General features: G+C 50.8%; 1 protein-coding gene across 11 annotated transcripts in view; it reads left to right on the top strand.

Moving 5' to 3' along the window:
- POU6F1 (POU class 6 homeobox 1) overlaps positions 1-20,181 on the top strand; it is a 30,447-nt gene extending 10,266 nt beyond the window's left edge. For 2 of the 11 annotated variants that reach the window (XM_082741279.1, XM_082741278.1), the window contains 10 exons: positions 2,660-2,753; positions 5,189-5,384; positions 9,801-9,922; positions 10,918-11,054; positions 11,573-11,835; positions 12,513-12,641; positions 13,263-13,466; positions 16,071-16,212; positions 16,698-16,866; positions 17,863-20,181. In XM_082741279.1, coding sequence (XP_082597405.1) covers positions 12,597-12,641; positions 13,263-13,466; positions 16,071-16,212; positions 16,698-16,866; positions 17,863-18,208 — 906 coding nt within the window. In that variant the 5' untranslated portion in view covers positions 2,660-2,753; positions 5,189-5,384; positions 9,801-9,922; ... (1 more) ...; positions 11,573-11,835; positions 12,513-12,596 and the 3' untranslated portion in view covers positions 18,209-20,181. Of the gene's footprint in view, positions 1-2,659; positions 2,754-5,188; positions 5,385-9,800; positions 9,923-10,828; positions 11,055-11,572; positions 11,836-12,512; positions 12,642-13,262; positions 13,467-16,070; positions 16,213-16,697; positions 16,867-17,862 lie in introns of all 11 variants that reach the window. The other 9 variants (XM_082741280.1, XM_082741281.1, XM_082741272.1 and 6 more) reach the window with 6 other exon arrangements.
- The last annotated feature ends 717 nt before the right edge of the window (positions 20,182-20,898 follow it).

Raw genomic sequence — 20,898 nt, 5'->3', positions numbered from 1 at the left:
TCATCAGGATAACTTTCTCTAAGCCCTAATGGTTTATATCTTCCCTTTAAAATGCATAAGGATCTTCAAGGGTGGCTCAGTGGGTTAAGTCTCTGCCTTCTGCTCAGGTTATGATCTCAGGAATGGATGGGATCAAGACCCGCATAGGGCTCTCTGCTCCTCAGGGAGCCTGCTTCCTGCTGCTTTCTCTGCCTGCCTGCTTATGGTCTCTCTCTTCTCTCTGTGTCAAATAAATAAATAAAGTCTTTAAAAAAAATAAAATATATAAGTATCTTCAAAAAGTGTATAAATATTTTTTAATTACATTATCATTTTCAAAAAAATCCTAGGGGAAAATTATAAATTAAACACCGTTTTTTCCTTCATTTCTGCTGGAGTATAGCAATTGGTCATCTAACCCATAGTGGGCTAGCAGCTTAGCAAGGCTGAGTCTTGCTGCCAGTTTCAGCCGGCTGCCCATCATAAAGCAACAGCTGATTACAGCTTCTACACTCCTTTTGGAGCGACCCCATAACTGACACAAGGCCTTCTTTGGTCTGTACATTATGCTAGTTTCTGTCCCCGAAAAATGTCTTCCTTTCCCTGAACCTGCTTCATCCAATTTTGCTTGTTCTTCATTTAATCCGTGTTTGGGACAGCCTCACTCACAAAACCGTTTTGGAGATCACCGTGTGACCCAGGATCGAGTGCACAGATCCACGTGCATCCATATCCTGAAACGTGTTTTATGGAATATGTCCTTTCTTCACCTTTGCGATCTATGTGTTTTATTTTTTTATTTTTTTGAGCTTGAGAGGGAGAGAGAGCGAGCATGAGAGGGGACAGGTCAGAGGGAGAAACAGACTCCCCGCCAAGCAGGGAGCCGGATATGGGACTCAATCCCAGGACTCCAGGATCATGACCTGAGCCGGAGGCAGTTGCCCAACCAACTGAGCCACCCAGGCGCCCTAAAAATGTTCTTAAAATTACAAATAGTTTTTTTCTGGTGAAGATACTGGTTTCTTTGAAAAGGTCTGATAGGTTTACTTCATTCTCTACTTTAAGACATTTTACCATGCTGTAATAGGGATTAAATGAAGATCTTGTTTTCCTTACTCATGAAGTGTTGCACTTAATAGGTTTTTGTCTTGAACGGCTTGTGCCAGGAGGTGCTGGGTCAGGGCCTGGGCCAGGGGAGAACTCGGTAAAGTCACCTCTGAGCTTGATAAACTTTCCATCTTGGAAATGAAATCTCTATTTGCCTCTCCCTGAGCCCGTGCAGACAGTGCCAGGAACACACCCCCGCCCCCAATATTATCGGCTATTTCATAGCTATAAAAAGGATTAAAGTCTTGGTACATGCTACAACATGGATAAACCTTGGGGAAATTTTGCTAAGTGAAAGAAGGCAGACATAAAGGCCATTTATTGTATGATTCCACTTATGAAATATGGAGACTAAACAAATCCATAAAGAAAAAAAGCAGATTCGTGGTTGCCAGAGGCTGGAGGTGGCAGAGAAAGGAAGTAACAGCTAATGGGGTTTCCTTTGGGGGATGATGAAAATATCCTGGAACTAAATTGTGGTAATGGGTGCACAATATTGTAAATCTATTATATTCTACTTAGTTTGACACTTTAAAATGGTTACAGTGGTGAATTTTACCTCAATCAATAAAATCATAAAAAAGGAAGACTGATCAACCCACCCACGGTTGAAAGAGGGAGGGAAAGATCTAGAATCTAGAACATGTCTCTGAATTTACTTTCCTCATCTGCACCTGGGTCATAATAATGCCCCCTTCCCCCAGCTGGCATGAATAATGAGCAGGAATAAGTGTTACATAAACACTTAGCAATAGAGGCTCTCAACATCAGTGTTAATTGCCTACTTTTCTATGTAAGTATCTAAACCTGTTTGTCCCCTTTATACCTTTATTTTTTAATGACCCTACCGGTTTGTGGCTCCAGCCAGCCAATCTGGTCTTCACAGGGGTTCCTCCCACTCCCTCTCCCTGCCTTTGGCCGCTGCTCCGAGATCTGGGAGGTTGTCCTGCCTCTGGTGTTAAAGGCCAGTAGTGTCCTTAGGCCACTGCCACAGAATCACTTGCGAGCTGATTTTGTGGGATCCACCTGCTGAATCAGACTCTCTGGGGATGCTTGCTTCAGGGGAATCTGGTGTCTGTATTTTTAGTAAGTGCTCTAGATGATGATTGTGCATATTCAGGTTGGGGACTACTGTTTTAATATATCCCTGTCTTCACCATCTCTCCCAGGAAGTCTGCTCAAACTTGCTCAAAGTCTGCTCAAACTTCCCTGGCTAATCAGAGGGCTTCTTCCCTGTGTCTGAGGTTCTCAGTGTCCGGGCCAAAATCAGCTTGGGTTCTGCTGGGTCTGCCCTCTCCCTGCAGACTGGGGGACTCCCAAAGACAGATACCTGCCCTTCTCTTTCTTCTGGTCACCCTGGCTCCTCCTGAGTGTAGATCCTCCTGGGATGCTGTAGGAAGCGAGACGCTTTAGTTTTAAAGTCCTTAGAATCCTGTTTACTTCTATAGACACCTGAGAGAACTTAGGTTCGCTCTCTTCTTACCATTCTACTCCTGACTTTTCAAGGTGATACAGAAATTGTATGACTACATCACATCAGCCTTTGCTTTTCCTGTCCCATGTCATCCCACAGATGTGCTAGGTGTGGGCCGGCCCCCACCCGACCCTGACAAGTGACCATGGATCCTGGAGCTGGGCCAGAGTCATCTCTGACTGTCAATGAGCAGGTATATGCTGGGGCAGGAAGAGGGGGGGAGTGAGGGTCATGGACCCCAGCGTGTGTCCAGGGGGAAGACTCCAGAGAACCCGTCAGTACCTGTTTCTTACCAAATTCTTGGTTACTTAACCCATCCAGATGTAGTTACCAGCTAGGATTTCTCAGGGACTGAGTTGGGGCCTTTAAGCTGTGACTATATATATATATATATATATATATATATATATTTTTTTTTTTTTTTTAAGATTTTATTTATTTTTTTCAGGCAGAGAGAGAAAAAGGGAGAGGGGGTGTGAGCTGGGGAGTAGGGGCAGAGGGAGAAGCAGGCTCCCCACTGAGCAGGGAGCCCAGGTGTGGGACTCTATCCAAGGACCCTGGGATCATAACCTGAGCCGAAGACAGACGCCTGAGTGAGCCACCCAGGTGCCCCTAAGCTGTTTCAAAAAAGTGAAATTAAAATATACAAATATGTATGGGGCACCTGGCTGGCTTGGTTGGTAGAGCATGTGACTCTTGATTTTGGGGTTGTGAGTTCACTTTACTCTTTAGAGTTTACTTTTTGGGGCACCTGGGTGGCTCAGTGGGTTAAAGCCTCTGCCTTTGGCTCAGGTCATGATCCTGGGGTCCTGGGATCAAGCCCTGCATCAGGGGGTCTCTGCTCAACGGGGAGCCTGATTCCTCCTCTCTCTCTGCCTGCCTCTCAGCCTACTTGTGATCTCTGTCTGTCAAATAAATAAATAAAATCTTAAAAAAAATAAAAATAGAGTTTACTTTAAAAAATAAATAAAATTAAAAATATATATAGACAAACCATAAGTGACTCTTAATCTCACAAAACAAACTGAGGGTTGCTGGGGGGAGGGGGTTTGGGAGAAGGGGGTGGGATTATGGACATTGGGGAGGGTATGTGCTTTGGTGAGTGCTGTGAAGTGTGTAAACCTGGTGATTCACAGACCTGTACCCCTGGGGATAAAAATATATGTTTATAAAAAATAAAAAATTTTAAAAAATTTAAAAATATATATATATACAAATATGTGTATATTTACATAAGGAAAGATTTGGGCATCATGTCATTTACTCTATTTTTTCTTATAATTTTTTGTAGTGAACATATTTATTATATCGTTTTTAATTATTTATTTATTTATTTTTAAAAGATTTTATTTATTTATTTAACAGAGAGAGATCACAAGTAGGCAGAGAGGCAGGCAGAGAGAGAGAGAGGGAAACAGGCTCCCTGCTGAGCAGAGAGCCCGATGCGGGACTCGATCCCAGGACCCTGAGATCATGACCTGAGCCGAAGGCAGCGGCTTAATCCACTGAGCCACCCAGGCGCCCTATTATATCATTTTTTAAAAAGAAACAAAAAGACTAACATCTCTTAAAATATAATCAGACTGAAGTCCCTCACAGGTTGAGTTTGCATAGGAGAGGGAACTGCTTTTGGAAGTGTATTTCCCTCATCCTTCCTTGATGGGTTACATTGTCACTTTTTCCAGCAGTCTCTGGCTGGATTCAGTTTTCAGGCTTCAGGACTGTGTGGTAGGAATGCCTTCTGGTACAGGCCAAGTGCAAGGCAGGCCCAACAGAACTTTTGAGTACACAGTGTCCCTGACTCTTGAATGGCCCGATTGAAAGCCAGTCAGTGCTGGAGGTAAAGAGCCAAGGAGTGCTGGCTGTTTGAGCAGGAGATGACCAGAGGTTCTGAGGAGGCCCTGGGTGCTGCCTGCACCCCTGGGTGTGGAAGCTCCCTTCGAGGTGGGAGCTCGCCCACAGATGGCACGACTGGACCTGCAAAGCTGCCACCTCCAGGATTCCTGACCCGCATTTCAGGAAGTTAGTGCACAGGGAAATCTTGGCCTTTCCTCCCTGGGGTTTGGGAAATAAAGGAATCATGAGCTTAAAACGTTTCTCGACAATGTGGAGCGTTCATTTTCCACCCCCTATATCTTTGAGGGAACTTCTATATGGTTTCAACAGAAGTGAAGAGGGATTTGCTTCTTGGCCCAGCTTAGCTGTGGATGCTGTGTCAGGGGCCTTCCTCAGTGCACTCCAATATCCTAGCAGCTGAGAGGACACCCTTGCAAGGCTGTGGGTTAGGCCACTTACCACTCCCTGAACTGAGTCCCTAAAGGGAGGCACATAGAAATATCCCCAAGTGTTTTGGTCCTATGAGGCTTTTTTCAGCCCATGTCAAGTCCTTCCCCTGTCACCAGGCTCCCAGGTCCTTTCAGAAGCTCCTCTCCTGGAATCAGGGAGCTGCAGCCTGCTCCAGGCTGTGGAATTGGCCCAGTGTCACGCAGCCCTCAGGCAGGAGGTCGAGTCTTGGAGAGCCTACCTTCTCCGCTCTCCCCTAACCGAACCCAGAGCTCTCCTCCCCGGGAACTAGACCAGCCGCTCCGCCCGCTTCGCGCCAGTGAAGTCCCTGTGCTGTGTTTGCAGGTCATCGTGATGTCAGGCCACGAGACCATCCGCGTGCTGGAAGTTGGAGTGGATGCCCAGATCTCGGCCGAGGAGGAGGGCAAAGGGCTGGAGGGAGTGGCTGCTGAGGGCTCCCAGAACAGAGGCCCTGGTGAAGCCAGTGAACCTGCTGGTGAAGCCGGGCCAGACAACCCAGACTCTTCTGCAGAGGCAACGGGTACGAGGCCATCGCTCCCATCAGGCACTGCTCTACCTGAGTCCCTTCCTCTGGCTCCTTGGAGAGCCAGCATGAATCCCTGGGCCTAGGCAGCCTTTGGGTCTTGTCTTCCTGTCCTCTGGACAGCCTCTGGCCACCCCTATCCATCTGCTTAGCTGCTAGGGCTGTGGTGCCCTCCTTTTCCCTGGAGCTCTAGATCTGGTTTCAATCACTTCCACACCTGAACAGGGATGGGCCAGGGTGAGGTGGGCAGAGAGAGGCAAGGCTCAGTTGAGGGGATTGAATTCACCTCAGAGAGGGAGGGCTCTAGGTCTCAGCCAGCCCAATGCAGAAAGTACTAGACCTTCAGGATCCTAACAGCCCTTCCAGGAGGCCCTGTCAGGAGGTTCCAGCAGCTGCGGGTAGGAGGGCATGTTACTTACCCAGGACTAAGGGGTTGGGTTCTGTGGGACGTTACAGAATCCTAGCTCCTTACTTCCTGCTGGGCTGCTGTGAGTCAAACCTGGGATCTTACTTCTTTTCTTTCTTTCTTTCTTTCTTTCTTTCTTTCTTTCTTTCTTTCTTCCTTCCTTCCTTCCTTCCTTCCTTCCTTCCTTCCTTCCTTTCTTTCTTTCTTTCTTCTTTTTTTTTTTTTTTAAGATTTTATTTATTTATTTGACAGAGAGAAAGAGAGAGAGGGAACACAAGCAGGGGGAGTGGGAGAGGGAGAAGCAGGCCTCCCACTGAGCAGGGAGCCCAGTGCAAAACTTGATTCCAGGACCCTGGGAGCCAAAGGCAGACACTTAACCGACTGAGCCCTCAGGCGCCCCTGAGCTGCCCTCTGAAAAACAACTTTAGGGCAAGAGTGTGATTCTCTTGTACCGGGAATGGAGAGGTACTGGGAATGGAGAGAGATGATCCCCCCTGCACAGTCTCCCCTAAATACCCTGCAGGGTAGCTGTGACATGACTAGGGAGGGCTGTTCTAGAGACTGGGATGGTGCCAGGTGTGGCTCTCTGGCCATGGGGCATCCTTTCCTGGATTTTCCTCACTGATAACTTATGGAAGAGACATCTTTTGCTGGAAACCTGGGACCTGGGACTTCCCTCATCATCCCCGACCCCAGAACTCCAAGATACATCTCCCTGAGCTGCTGCTTATCTCCCCTTCCCTAGATCTCTGGGCTGATAGGAGTGGACCAAGAGGAGGAGCCAAGAAGAGAACAAATGAGGACAGGCTTTAGGGATTTCGAGCAACTCCTGAATAAGAAACCTGCAAGGCCTCACATCCCTTGCTCTACCCACATTCATTTGGGACCCTAGTAACCTAGGATTTTTTCTCTTTTTGAATAAAGGAATGGCAAGAGACATGACCATTCTCCCCTAGCCTGGAAATGCTCTACTCCATGTTGAGGCCAGGGTGGGCATTTCCTAGTCCCATGGGGGCAGTGCCCTGGAGAGCAGGCAGCCAAGACAAGGATGTTACACCTGGCCCCCCTCTTCTGATTCCTTCCCATGGTGGGGGTGGAACCCTTTTTCAGAAAATTCGGGAGGTTTATCCCAGGTTTATCCACAATGTCCTGATTTCCCTTTTTACTCTTCTTTCTTTTTTCTTTTTTTTTTTTAAGAGGAGTGTGGGGGAGGGGCAGAGGGAGAGAGAGAATCTCAAGCAGGGTTATGCTCAACCCGGAGCCTGATGTGGGGCTCAATATCAGGACCCTGAGATGGTGACCTGAGCTGAAATCAAGGGTCGGACACTTAACCGATGGTGCCATCCAGGCTCCCCATCCGTTTTTACCCTTTAATCTGTCTTCCATATCTCCTTTCTTCTGGTGCCTTGATTCTGTTCCTTGTTCAAACCTGCTCTCAGAAATGGATCCTAAATCAACTATTTATACCCTAGCATGAGTGTTTATGGTAGCTCGTGTTTTCTTCCAGAGGTTTGTATATTTAGGCCTTTCATGAAAGTCCTGTTCTTTGTAAGGGAAATTTTAGTTATCATCTAGAAGGAAAGGAAGGCATTTTGACAGTACCACCCAAGAAGCTGCCAACTTAAACTGTGGCCTTGCTAGTCTTTCTAGATACGCAATAGTAAGTAAGAAGAGTTTCCTCTTCAAACAAAACTAAGTAATGGGAAACTTTTTCAGGATGAAAAAGATCGCGTGATTTATATCACTCTAAATTACTATCCTGTCCTTGTCACAGGTATGTATTTTTACGGTTGTGACCACCAAGGGTAGACTGTAATAGGACACTTACCACCATATTATTCATAGGCCTATTCCCTTTTTTTTTTTAAGTAAACTTTTTTTTTATTTATTTGAGAGAGAGAGAGTATAAGAGGGGAGAGAGTCAGAGGGAGAAGACTCCCCAACTGAGCAGGAAGCCCGATGCGGGACTCGATCCTGGGACTCCGGGATCATGACCTGAGCTGAAAGCAGTCGCTTAACCAACTGAGCCACCCAGGCACCCCCATTTCCTTTACTAGCATAGATTCACACACCTGATTCTGGGCTTTGCTTTGCGATTGACAAACTGTTTGGGTTTCATAACCAGTGCTACATTGAGTGCCTTTGTTCTGGTCCTTTGAGAATTTTTTTTTTTTTTTTTAGATTTTATTTATTTATTTGACAGAGAGAGATCACAAGTAGGCAGAGAGGCAGGCAGAGAGAGGGGGAAAGCAGGCTTCCCGCTGAGCAGAGAGCCTGATGTAGGGCTTGATCCCAGGACCCTGGGATCATGACCTGAGCCAAAGGCAGAGGCTTAACCCACTGAGCCACCCAGGCACTCTGATAATTTTTTTTCTTTGAGGTATAGTCCACTGGGATTCCTTTTGAAGAGAAGTCAAATGTATGTGTAGGAGGAAGTCATCCCATGGGAAAATACAAAATCTCTCAATGAGAATTCAAGTAATTGGCGAGAAGGTACCACATACCTGTTAAGCCAAAAAAGTAAATAGTGATAAGACCTAAATTGGGGGCATGGTGGAGAAATGGGGACATTATTGACAGTACTGTGAATTGGTTCAGTCTTTCTGAAAAGCAGTCTCACAGGAAAGGACCTAAGCTAAAGGCAGTCAGCCCTAAATGGACCCTGGGTCCTACCTGGGAAATAAATCCTAATAAAATGAATATCTCCTTTCTTTAGATAGTAAGCTTTTCACCATCATGTTAATCACATTCCCATTTTTCCACTTTCCTTTTTTTAATTTTATAAAATTTTGTCAAGCAACATCTTTTTTAAATTTTCATAGTTTCAGAATATCCCTGTGCTCTCTGATTTTTTTCCAGTGGGTAGAACTGTATTTCCCTTCCGTGGGTGAGATAAACCTGCCATTTAATTTTCTGTTTGAATTTTAGAAGGCTTTCGTTGTTGCCTGTGTGTCTCCTTATTTCCTTAAACAATTGGATTTTTTGTCATTGTATACTGTGGACATCACAGTCCCGAGTTAGGTTGCTGCCTTTCCTGATTAACAGAGGGTCTGGGAATGCTGGGTTGGAAGTTTATCTATTCCATGCTATGTCACAAGTGAGCTTAAAAGAAAGAAGAGAGAGTTCACTGCCTCCACTCCCGGGCATTCTGATCTGAGAGGCCTTGATTAGGGTCTAGAAGTCTATGCCCATCCGGTATTAAGAAGCCACCAATCTGGTCTAAGCTCCATCACCCCATCTGTAGTCTCACCACGTATTAAATAATAAGCCCCTTCCTCATTGTTCTGTGGCTTTGAAGAGGTTTCCTGGTGGGGGTCCCCAATACCTATGTCAAGGGAGCAGGAGGGGCTTTAATGTGGGCGAAAAGCTCCAGTTCAAGCTCAGTGAAGCTTCTCTTCTGGACGTCAGACCTCAGGCCCCGGCAGAGAAACATTGCCCAGCCTGGAGCGCCTCTGGGTTCCGGAGTCCAGTTTTCGGGGCCTGTCACTTCAAGGACTTGCCCTTACAGGAATCCTGGTAGTCTTCCCCCAGGCCAGCAGCTGCTTCCAAAAAGTAGTCCACAGGTGTTGTGAACGGTGATTCCATTGCCGGATGAGCCAAGGAGAGTTGCTCCCATCTGTTCTAGGTCCCTCCCTCCCTGCCAGCGTTCACTGCAGGCCCTTCTACTGATGATGTGATAGGTCACCTTGTCCTAAGGAACCGGGAAATAGAAACTGAGAGCCAGCTGTGCACAGGCCTGCGTTTACTTCGACTAGAGGTGGGAAGAGGGTGACCTACCTTGCAGGTCGGGTACAGGGCACTCCGGCCTCCTGTTCTCGAGACTGGCAGCACTGGGGGAAGTGGTTCCTCCCGGGCCAGGGAAGGCCAGCGATTGACCTGGGGTTATGCAGAAGTACAGTGTGAGGCTAAGAGTTGCCACCTCAGGGTGCAACCAGACACTCTACGCCGGTGACCCCTGTGCATGTACCAGGCTCACTCCTTGTCCTTTCTCTCCATGCCACGTGAAGTGAAGTCTCTCCCAGGGATCCCTCCGAGCCCTGCCCCTGCAGTTGCCACCTTCAGCCAAGCCCCGAGCCAGCCTCAGGCATCCCAGACGCTGGCGCCCCTCGCTGTACAAGCTGCCCCCCAGGTAAGGGCCACCCAGGGAGCTGAGCAGCGGGCCCTGGGCAGGAGCGAAGCATGGGACAGCCAACGTGGGGTGGCCACGGGATCTGGGAATTTCACGGGTAGAACAGGCAAGGGGCTGTGGCTTAGAGGAGGGCTTCCCCTTTGAGGTACCCCTGACCTGTCCCCTACCCCAGATCAGGCCTTCTGGGAAGATCAGATGTGTGTTTGCCAAGTCTTATCCCTCAGCCCAGCAAGGACTGTAGGTAGGGATAACATTGACTCTTTGGTACCCCAGGTATCTCTGTTTAATCTCATGACTAAATGAGCGGGTGCCCTTGTTAGCCCCTCCAGTGGATGCCTGGAAGAGTTAATAGGTCATTCAGAGTCCTCTTTTAGAGCCAGGGGGCAGCCCCAGCACTGTGAAAAGCTACCTCCTGGATCCCTGAGCCGTGCTGAGCTCCGTGTGGCCTTCTGCTTCAGGCACAGATCCGCTGGGCACCTGGCAGGGGTATCTTCCATCAGAGCTTCCCAGAGGCCTCAGTAGGCCCTTGACCACTTGGTTCCACTACCCCCTGCTTCCTGGCCACAAAGCCCAGGTCCTGTGGCTAAGGGCCCAGGAAAGGCCTAGGAGGCGACAGGCCATGCCTGGGCCCCTTTGGTTATGCTATGAACAGGGCCAGGCCCTGTCTCCAAGGGGGGTGGGCAGCTTCTCTGAAGGCAGGCTGGTCAGGTCCAGGCAGCCCCTCAGGGTTGGGCCTCTGGCTAGGGCTTGTCTCTTCCCCACCCTCATGTGGCTTTCCCCCCCACCCCCCATGCCCTCAGAATGCGTTGTTTGTGCTCAACCGGGTCCTAGAGACCCGGCGTTTGCGCTGTCAATGTTGATTTTTTATTTTTTCTTTTCTTTTTGAAATCTTGTTTGCTTTTGCAGGTCTTGACTCAGGAAAACTTAGCCACAGTTCTGACAGGAGTTATGGTTCCAGCAGGGGCAGTTACTCAACCTCTTCTTATCCCCATCAGTATTGCAGGTCAAGTGGCTGGTCAGCAGGGGCTGGCCGTGTGGACAATTCCTACAGCAACCGTGGCCGCCCTCCCAGGACTGACAGCTGCTTCTCCCACGGGGGGAATTTTCAAGCCACCTTTAGCCGGTCTGCAAGGTAACGGCCACTCTCCCCAGGACTGCACCAGGCCCCCCCACCACCCTATACTACTCTCCCTGCACGCGCGCTGGCCATGTTGGACTCAGAACCCGCGGCCCACCGGGGCCCCAGCCCTGGAGTCTGGATCCGGTGTCCCAGGCACCCAGCCACAGAGCTGCAGCACCACCTCGGGACTCGAGGCCGTGACACCGTGCTGGCCCAGCAGGCCTCTCTTACTTCAGCCAACTGAGACTGCCCCTCTCCCCCCACGCCAGAATTCACCCCATGACCAGCCTCAGGAGAAGGACCGCAAGAAGATTCATCTTCTGGTTTTGAACCTCCAACACCTCCAGGCCCAAGGGAGGGGGGATGAGAGATGTTGTCCTGTGCAAGGATCAAGGGAATCGCAGCTGCCTGTCCCCTCTGCCCCGCTGTCCCAACCCCCTATCATCCTTGCGCCAGATCCCCTGGGATTGGAGCCGCTCTGGGGCTGCGGCTGGGCGTTTGAGCACCCCTGTCTCTGCCTTGCTCCGTAGCAGCTGCCGTGCTGAATGCCGCGCTCCCGACACCTGTCCAAGCTGTCCCACCGCAAGCACCAGCACAGGCCTCTTCGCCCACCCAGCCCCGGCCAGCAGCCCCGCCCCAGACGCTGTTCCAGACCCCACCGCTGCTGCAGACCACACCTGCCATTCTCCCGCAGCCCCCTGCTGCCACCACGACGGCTCCCACACCCAAGCCGGTGGACAACCCCCCACAGATCACCGTCCAGCCTGCAGGCTTCGCGCTAAGCCCAGGAATTGTAAGCCGCTGCCCTCACCCAGGGCTGACCAGGGATGGACCGAATCTTGGGCCAAGGGTGGAACTGGCCCTTCCCACAGGGGAGGAAGGAGGTGGAGGACCAGCCCCCTGAATACGGCTCTTTTCCAACACATCGGCAGAGATGGCTCCCTCGGAGGCCTTCTCCTTGCATCTGCCAGCCCGTCCGTCCCAGACAACAGCAGACAGCCTCCACCAAGAGGGCTGGGCCAATTCTCCAGAACCTGAACCACTGGATCGGCCTTGGAGGGTGGGATGGTGTTTAGGGTAGCACGCTTGTGAGCTCTGGCTAATGTGGAGCTGGAGGCTTCCGGCCCCACCAGTGTCTGTCCAGTGTGGCTCCTGGCTTGGCAGGGGAGCTGTTAGATGTGACCAGAATCACATCGGTCCCTCCCGTCTGGACTTTCTGTCCTCCCAGGCCCGGCCTGAGAGATTAGCCAGAGTTACCCTTCCCTGGTAGCAGCCCCACCCCTCCCCACCAGCCCCCGACAGCCCCGGGCCCTGGATGCTCTTCAGCTGGTGGACCTGGGCCTACAGCCCACATTCACATCTGCTCAGCACCTGTATCGCCCCGACCCCCCAGCCCTCAGCCTTCTCCTCTCTGCCTTGGGCTCTTTCTTGCTCCTTGGCCTCTGAGCAAGGCTCTTTCTCCCCCCACAGATCAGTGCTGCTTCCCTCGGGGGACAGACCCAGATCCTAGGCTCCCTCACTACCACTCCGGTCATTGCCAACGCCATCCCCAGCATGCCGGGGATCAGCAGTCAGATCCTCACCAACGCTCAGGGACAGGCAAGTGGTCAAAGGCAGGGCTGAGGGTTGGGGGCTGAGGAGAAGCCGGGGTTGGGGCAGGGGGGAAGATGACACATGCTAAGGGTTAGAGAAACTTGAGCAAGGTGTCCTGTCCCTCATGTGGCAGCCACCTACTGATGCTGAGCTCAGGCAGGGGTGTAGCCACTCCCCTGCTCTCTAGGGACTCCCTCTAGTCGGGGGGCTTTCTTTTGTGGATCTCCCACTTTGTGGCCCCTCTTTGTGTCAGGTGCCTTCTCATACATGACGTCACCTCACTTTGAGTATAGGCCTACCAGGTGTAGATTCTCATTCCCCTTTCACAGGGGAGAAGGCTGAGGTACAGAGAAATGAAGCCACCCGAGAAAATGTGGCGGGGCAGGGATTTGCAACCAGGGCTATGATTCATGGGTGGACCTCTTCCTGCCCCACCATAGCTCTGGAGGTGGAATAAAGGTGACAGCTCCTAGAGGATGAACCCTCTTTACTGATGAGGAAACTGAGGTCCAGAAGGGTGAAATGATTTGTTTAAGTCCCTTTGCCTGCCAGTGTGGGGTTTTGGGTTGGGGGCGGGACTGGGCACTGGCCTCACCCCCCCGGGGTCCCTGCGTTGTCTTCTCCCAGGTTATTGGAGCCTTGCCGTGGGTAGTGAACTCGGCTAGTGTGGCAGCCCCAGCTCCAGCCCCGAGCCTGCAGGTCCAGGCTGTGACCCCCCAGCTGTTGTTGAATGCCCAGGGCCAGGTGATTGCAACCCTGGCCAGCAGCCCCCTGCCTCCGCCTGTGGCTGTCCGGAAGGCAAGCACGCCTGAGTCCCCCGCTAAGAGTGAGGTACAAGGGCTGGGTTGGGGTGAGGGCAGGGGTTGGGGGGGTGGGCGGCAGGCAAGGTTATCTGGCGTGGGCTGCCTCCCTTGAGAATGTGGGGCAGGACAAGGTAGTCTTCTGAGGTCCCTAGGAAACAGGGCACCTCTCCAAAGTGAGGGGAAATCCCAGGGTAGAAGGCACAAGCGAGTCTGCCCATAGTCTGTCCAGGGAAGGAGCACCCCCTAGCTCTCCCCACACACACCCAAGATGCATCTTTGTGCCCTCAGAGGCCAGTGGCGGCGTGCTGAGAAGGCCAAGGAGGTGGTCAGAGTAGACGGAGCCTTGATTAGGCCTTGATTAGCTCCAGGATGAACAGACCACCAGAAGAGGCCCAGAGAGTGATTCTGCACCTCCTCCCACTTCACCCCTTCACTCTGCCCTGTGGCTTTGATGATTCCTTTATTTGTTCGTTCCAGGAGCAGTGTTTGAGTGCTTACTGTATTCCAGGTGCTGACGATCTAGAGATGAGTAAGATGGACTTCCTAGCCTTACTTAGATAGCCCAGCGCTGGAGATGGCTGCAAGCCAGCGGGACTAGGATTATGATAGGGACTTGATAAGGTGCTGTGGGGAGCTGGAGAAGGGAGCGCCTGACAGACTGGGGAGTTCAACAAGGCTCCCTAGAGAAGGGACGGTGACCTAACCCAAAGGGATGATAAGTGGGACTACCTTTACATAATTGCAGGAATGATAACGTGCCAGACAGAGCAGGGGTTCTCAAACGGGAGTGGGTGTCAGAACCACCCGGAGGGCTTGTTGGAATGCAGATTCCCAGCACATGCACACATGTTCCCCCACCCCTGAAGTTCTTATTCAGCAAGGCTGGAGTGGAGCCCAAGAGTTTGCATTTCTGGCAAGTTCTCAGGCGATGTCGAGGCCATGACTCTCAAATGCGGTGTGCTGCTTCCAAACTTTGTGAATAACCCCTTAGCCTCCTCTGTAGTATGGAGATTCTCAGAGTGCCAATTCAGAAGGTTATGAATGTTAACGGGCACATTACACATGAGGCAGTTAACACTCTGGTACAGAGGAAGCACTGGGAAAATGGTGCTTTTATTTCATCACTGTTATTATGTAGGAAGGGTTTTTAGTAGGGAAGCAGCTAGATGCGTATTAAACAGAAATTGTCCAGGTGGCAGGGGGAGGGGGGCGTGCCTGGGTGGCCCAGTCAATTAAGGATCTGACTCTTGGTTTCAGCTCAGGTCTTGATCTCGGGGTTGTGAGTTGAAGCCCCATGTTGGGATCCACACTGGACATGGAGCCTACTTTAAAAAAAAAAAAAAAAAATTAGCTCTTGTCCAGGTGGAGCTAGGAACTGAACCATGGTGAGACTTGAGTCCTTGTTACCTGTTAGGAGGCAGCCGAAACAGTTCTAACAAGAAATGAGGAGCCCTGACCAAAGGCTAAGAAGATTCTGGGGATAAAGAGGGAATGGACTTAAAAGCTAGAGGGAATCCAGGAATAGGCCTCATCCTAGAGAAATTTGCACTTTTCAGGAAGTTGTTTTTTGTTTTGTTTTGTTTTTTGTTTTGTTTTTTTAAGAAAAAATCATACTGGGGCGCCTGGCTGGCTCAGTCAGTAGAGTATGTGACTCTTGATCTTGAGGTCATGAGTTCTAGCCCCATGTTGGAAGTAGAGTTTACTCAAAAAAATCATGCAAAAAATACTAATTAGTTTTTCTTGATGATAAATATGATACATGAGTTTTATAAAAATTCCAATATTAAGTGTAATGGAAAAAGTAAAAATCCTTTCAAGTTCCACCTCCAGAGATGACTTCTGTTGACAACTTGATTTTTAGGCCTCAGATTTTTTTCCCTGGAAACTCATATGTATTTTTAATAGGAATTATTCTCTAAAAACTGTTTTCACTTTACTTTTTTTTCCACTTAGCACTGTGAGCCAGAGCTCTTTGCATGCCAGTATTTAAAAGATTTACTGTACTCTTTTTTTTTTTTTTAAGATTTATTTATTTATTTATGAGAGAGAGAGAGAGCATGAACAGTGGGAGGAGCAGGCAGACGGAGAAGCAGGTTCCCTGCTGAGCAAGGAGCCCGATGTGGGACTCGATCCCAAGACCCTGGGATCAGGACCTGAACCAAAGGCAGACAATTAACCAACTGAGCCACCCAGACATCCCTGTACTCTTTTTAGAAGCTGCGCAAAATCTCTCTATAGGGGAGTCCCAGGAATCACTTGCCAGTTCCCTATTAATGGACATTGGGGGGAGGCCCTAGAATCACGTTTTGGTTTCTGCTCTGAGGGAAAAGATTTGAGAGCAGTTATCTCAAGGGGGGAAACTTGTGGGGGTTTTGACCAAGGGTACTGAATATTTCTGAGCCTCTGACCTGCCGGTGTCACAGGTGCCTGTGAGCCTCCAATTTGGTCATGATTGTGGGGTGGGTTCTAATAAGTAGTTTCTAGTCTTGCTTTGTGATGGCACATAGGTAGGAGTGTGTGGGTGAGTGAGGATTTCGTGCTTATTTTGCCCTGCCTCTGGTCCTTTCAGGGACTGCAACCCGCCCGAGACAGGCAGGTGAGCAGTAGGAACTCACTGGCTCTCTTCTCATAGGTACAGCCCATCCAGCCCACGCCGGCCATGCCCCAGCCTGCGGTGGTCATCACCAGCCCAGCCCCAGCGGCCAAGCCATCTGCCTCTGCTCCCATTCCAATCACCTGCTCTGAGACCCCTACTGTCAGCCAGTTGGTATCCAGTAAGTGGCTCCTGGGGAGGGTTGTGGAGAAGAGGAGAGGAGGCATTTACTCACCTACCCCAGCACCTCTAAATGCCGCTCTCCTTAATAAACTTTCTAGAATCCAAAGGGGGAAGGCAAAGGCCCAACACCAGGGATTGGCTTTCTTAGTTTCATTCCTGCTGAGCTGGATTCTAGGCATGATGATAGTGGAAGCTGCTTCTTTGAGAACCCAACCCATTGGCTGTCTCTCCTTTGGTCTGTCACCCAGTATCTGAGGAATGTGGATAGCTAAGGTGTGCTTGGGGCTAGCAGTAGGGAGAATGGGGGTGGGTCGGCCATTAGGGCTAGAAGAACCTGAAGGGGTGATGAGGGTAATAAGGATACATGGCCCTTGTGTCAAATGTTCTCATCTGTCGCTACTTTAGCAGTCAAGGCCAATAAGCTAGATAAGCAGTGATATCATCTGTCTTACACACTCACCCCAATCCCTTCCTCTGGCCTAGAGCCACATACCCCAAGTCTGGATGAGGACGGAATCAACTTGGAAGAGATCCGGGAGTTTGCCAAGAATTTTAAGATCCGACGGCTGTCCCTGGGCCTCACACAGACTCAGGTGGGTCAGGCTCTGACTGCCACAGAAGGCCCGGCCTACAGCCAGTCAGCTATCTGCCGGTGAGTACGTCCTGCTCAGGCACCTGATGTTGCTAGGCACTCAGTGGGACCCAGGTGCATGGCTCCTTTCCATATTCTCCCTTGGTTCTGCCTCCTTCCAGACCAGGAAGGCTGTTCTAGGGGTCAACATGAGCACCTAGAGTAGCCAAGGACTGATCCAGTCTGCCTGAGGGCCCTCCGTAGTTTATCCTCCAATCCTGAGCATTTATGTGGTCTTTTGTTTGGGGGAACCCAGGACCCTAATTCATTCAGGAACCCTACAGGGAAAGAGGTACAGCTTATGAAGTTAGTCACAAAAGTGGGGCTTCGGTACTGACTTAGCTCTCAACCACGTCCCCCCACCCCCCACCCCCCTTATGCTCCCATCTGCCCCTCCTCCAAGGCATGACTGTAAGGGGATGGAGCTGACTTTTCTGTGTGCAGAACTGGTCTCAGCATCAAAGCAGGGCAGGGGGTTTCAAACAAGAATGAGCACATGGCTCAGGGATGGCGAAAAGGTGCCTGCCGACTCCTTGATTAGATGAGAGTGACCGTTAGAGCGGGCACCATGTTGGCAGTTATGTAGTCACATCTGGGCTTGGTCAGAAAGAGTCGTCTGACCTCGGGAAGCTGCTGGGAGGCTGACTGGAGAGGTGGCACTCATGACATCCAGATGCCATCTCTGAAGGCCTCTCTAGACAGCTCTTCAGAGGACCTCACTCCCTTGGGTGTGAACGTTCTGGAAGAGTCGTTCAAAGGGCAGTTGCAGCACTGAACTGAGGCCATGGGAATGGTCTCCCTGGTGTGACCTGGGACCCAGGACAATCTGAGGAGGCCGGGCTTGGCTGGGCCAGGGTGGTCACGGTGGGGACGCTGAGGGGAACATTTAGTCCTGTGTCACCAGCCCTGAGGGGAGCAGCCCCTCGTGGAGAGTACTCACACCCAGGTGTGGAGAGTACTCACACCCAGGTGTAGAGAGTTCTTACCATCCCTTCCGTGGGTTCGGGTCACCCACAGGTTTGAGAAGCTGGACATCACACCCAAGAGTGCCCAGAAGCTGAAGCCAGTGCTGGAGAAGTGGCTGAATGAAGCCGAACTCCGGAACCAGGAAGGACAGCAGAACCTGATGGAGTTTGTGGGAGGTGAGCCCTCCAAGAAACGCAAACGCCGCACCTCCTTCACCCCCCAGGCCATAGAGGCTCTGAATGCCTATTTCGAGAAGAACCCGCTGCCCACGGGCCAGGAGATCACTGAGATCGCTAAGGAGCTCAACTATGACCGGGAGGTGGTGCGGGTCTGGTTCTGCAATCGGCGCCAGACACTCAAGAACACCAGCAAGCTGAATGTCTTTCAGATCCCTTAGGGCTCAGCCCCCAGCCCTGTGTTCCAGCACTTTGTACTTTTTCCTTGGCCCCTGGCTGCAGCCACTGCCGTGACAGCACCTGTCATTCTGCCGCGTGCAGCTGTGCTTGTCCTGGGTCATGAGGCTCCACTGTGTGCATGTGTGTTCACTGCCTCCCTCAGCTCCTCCACGTATCTCACAGCATGGAGAGGGCAGAGGGGCCCGCTGGAGAGCTCCAGGCTCCAGCCAGTCACGCCAGGGGACCCCTCCCTTAAGTGGTGTCACTTAAAGAAGCACTTTGCTAATGTGGTTTTCCAAGGGTGAATTCTGGTTGGGAACCAGACACTCTCCATCCTTGGGGCAGGGCTGCAGCTGCCCCCAAAGGATCCTTGGCCCTTAGCTCTTGTTCTTGATGGCATTCTCTCTCCTCGCTGTCTTCCCCTTTGCTCCTGTGTGTAAGTGTGGCAGGTACAGCCGCTTGTCCCGTGGAACCGTGGAACCGCAGCCTCACCTCCCACTCTTTGCCTGTAGGCACACTGTCTCCCCAAAAGGACCCAAGAGGCACAATTCCGAAAAGTGTGATGAGCTGCTCAGAAGGTCAGGCTCAGTGTCTGCCTTGCCTTCAAGGTCAGAAGGTTCCCACAACCCTGGGGCCAGAACATGGGATCTCCTTTCCCACTCTCCCTGATTCCTTTTGGGGGGAAATTGCACTAAAGCGGAACCTTCTCATTTGTAATCCATGTTGGAAGGAAACAGCTTTGAAACTGCATTCAGACCAACCAAACCTTCCGAGTGTGGTAAGAATGAGAAAGCAGGCAGGCGCCTTGCCTGCCCCAGCCTCCCAGGAGAGAATATGTCTCCCAAGGGGCAGGCTCAAGTTTAAGGTTATCTAGCCCATCTGCATGAGATGAGGACCTCACCTGTGAGAGGCATGCCTAACAAGTTTGCAGTAAGAAGAGTTAAATATCAGGGTCAGTAAAGGATTCAGTGGCTTACCCTTCAATGAATTAGAGAGAGCCAGGTTTTCGCCCTCAAACACTTGCATTCAGATATGCTTTCTTTTTTGGGAGAGACAAGTGGGTCACAGCTGGAGCCCAGGGAGTAGCATATAATCCGGGGGTGGGGGTGGCCAGGGAGATTCAGGAGGATCCCATCTGTCCTGGTCTGGGAAAGGAAAAAGATAATGAAGTTCTGGTCTAAATTAGGCCTGGCCATGCTTTCTCAGCTCCTCCCTTTTCTAAATCTGTCTTCCTGAGCCTGGGCTAGAATGAAACCATTTTCTCCTCTCCAGGAAGGATGGATCAGTCTTTCCAAGGGACAGAATTTTTGCAGGATGAATTCTCCAGGCGGGGGCGGGGGGGGGGCACCGAGTATCCCTGAAATGGCCCAAGGCAGAGCTCACAGGCTCCCTGTCTCTGCTCCTGCTCTCCCACTGTCAAGTCCTTGGGGAGCAGTTATCTGTACCTGAGGTGGGTCTTCTGCTTTGTTCTGGTAGCACCACGCAATGAAGGGAATTTATATAACGTTTGTTTTGAAAGCACCTTTCTGGACAGAAGCCAGAGCTTACACAGGAGAGAGGGCAGAAATTATTTAAATATCTGCGTGTGGTATTGTTTGTTTGGTTTTGTTTTAAATGAAAGAAAGACTGGAACTTTTTATATGGCCCAGTGAATCAGCTGGGGGCTTTGACCCTGCACTCTCCATGGCATTGTATCTAGTGGGGGCCCAGGAAAGAATCTGGCCAGGTGGATTGAGGAACACACTTGAATTTGGAATGAGAGAGACCCTGACATTTTTTGTGTCCTTGGACCCGCTCACCCTCCTATGCCTAGATTATCTTTCTGCCTCATAGGCCAGGCTCTGACACTGAGGTTCTGACTGTCCCCTGACAAGGAGCAAAGCCTGCTGAGGGCTGGAGTGAGGGGTGGGAAGGGGAGAATGGGGAAGAAGCACTTGATGTAGTTGTGTGGAATAAACAGTATTTTTCTTTTGTATGGGCCTGCTTGTTGATCCTTTACCAGGGGCAGAGGGGAGTATGGCTAACAGAAGCCAGGGAGGTACCAGGGAGCTGTCTCTGCTATCAGAGCTTGTAGCCTGGAAAACCCCATTGCAAGAGGGTGAGGGTCAGTGCCCTGACCTTTCACTGCAGAAAGCCCTGCCATGACCCTCCAGCCAGGATCCTCACCAGAGAAGGCTAGGTCAAGAGGACGTGTCCTTTCTCCTTCCAAGACCTTAGAATTCCCTGCAAAGCCCACTTCCCATTCTCTCTTCTCTGTGTCTGAACAGACTGTGCTATGGGTGTGCACACTCCTAGGCCCACTGTCAGAGAGCTGAGTGGATAGACTTTGGATATGCAAACTGGAGTGTTTTATACCCACAAAGCCCCTTGCCATGGGAGGTGGGGCTGCCAGGGGGAAGTGAAGGCAGACTGTTGGCTGGGGACCGACACTGTGGAACATTCTAACACAGAGCTTCAAGGAGAGCTAGAAGTTTAAACTTAAATGTGGCCTTCCAGGTTATTATGAAGGTAGGCTTATCATGATACAAGGCTAGACCATTCACACGTAACTTAGACTTGATACAAATTTAGCTCTGTAGTGAGTGGATCTTCATTTGTGCTCTTCCTTAGGCCTGTAAGGTGAGGGGCAGGCCTGGCATTTGGGCTCAGAGCAGGGAGAACATGACGGTACTACGGGCCCCTCTCTTTACTT

The sequence above is a fragment of the Mustela nivalis genome, assembly GCF_964662115.1.
Source record: "Mustela nivalis genome assembly, chromosome: 7".
Taxonomy (NCBI): domain Eukaryota; kingdom Metazoa; phylum Chordata; class Mammalia; order Carnivora; family Mustelidae; genus Mustela; species Mustela nivalis.
This window is presented reverse-complemented; position numbering and strand designations above follow the sequence as displayed.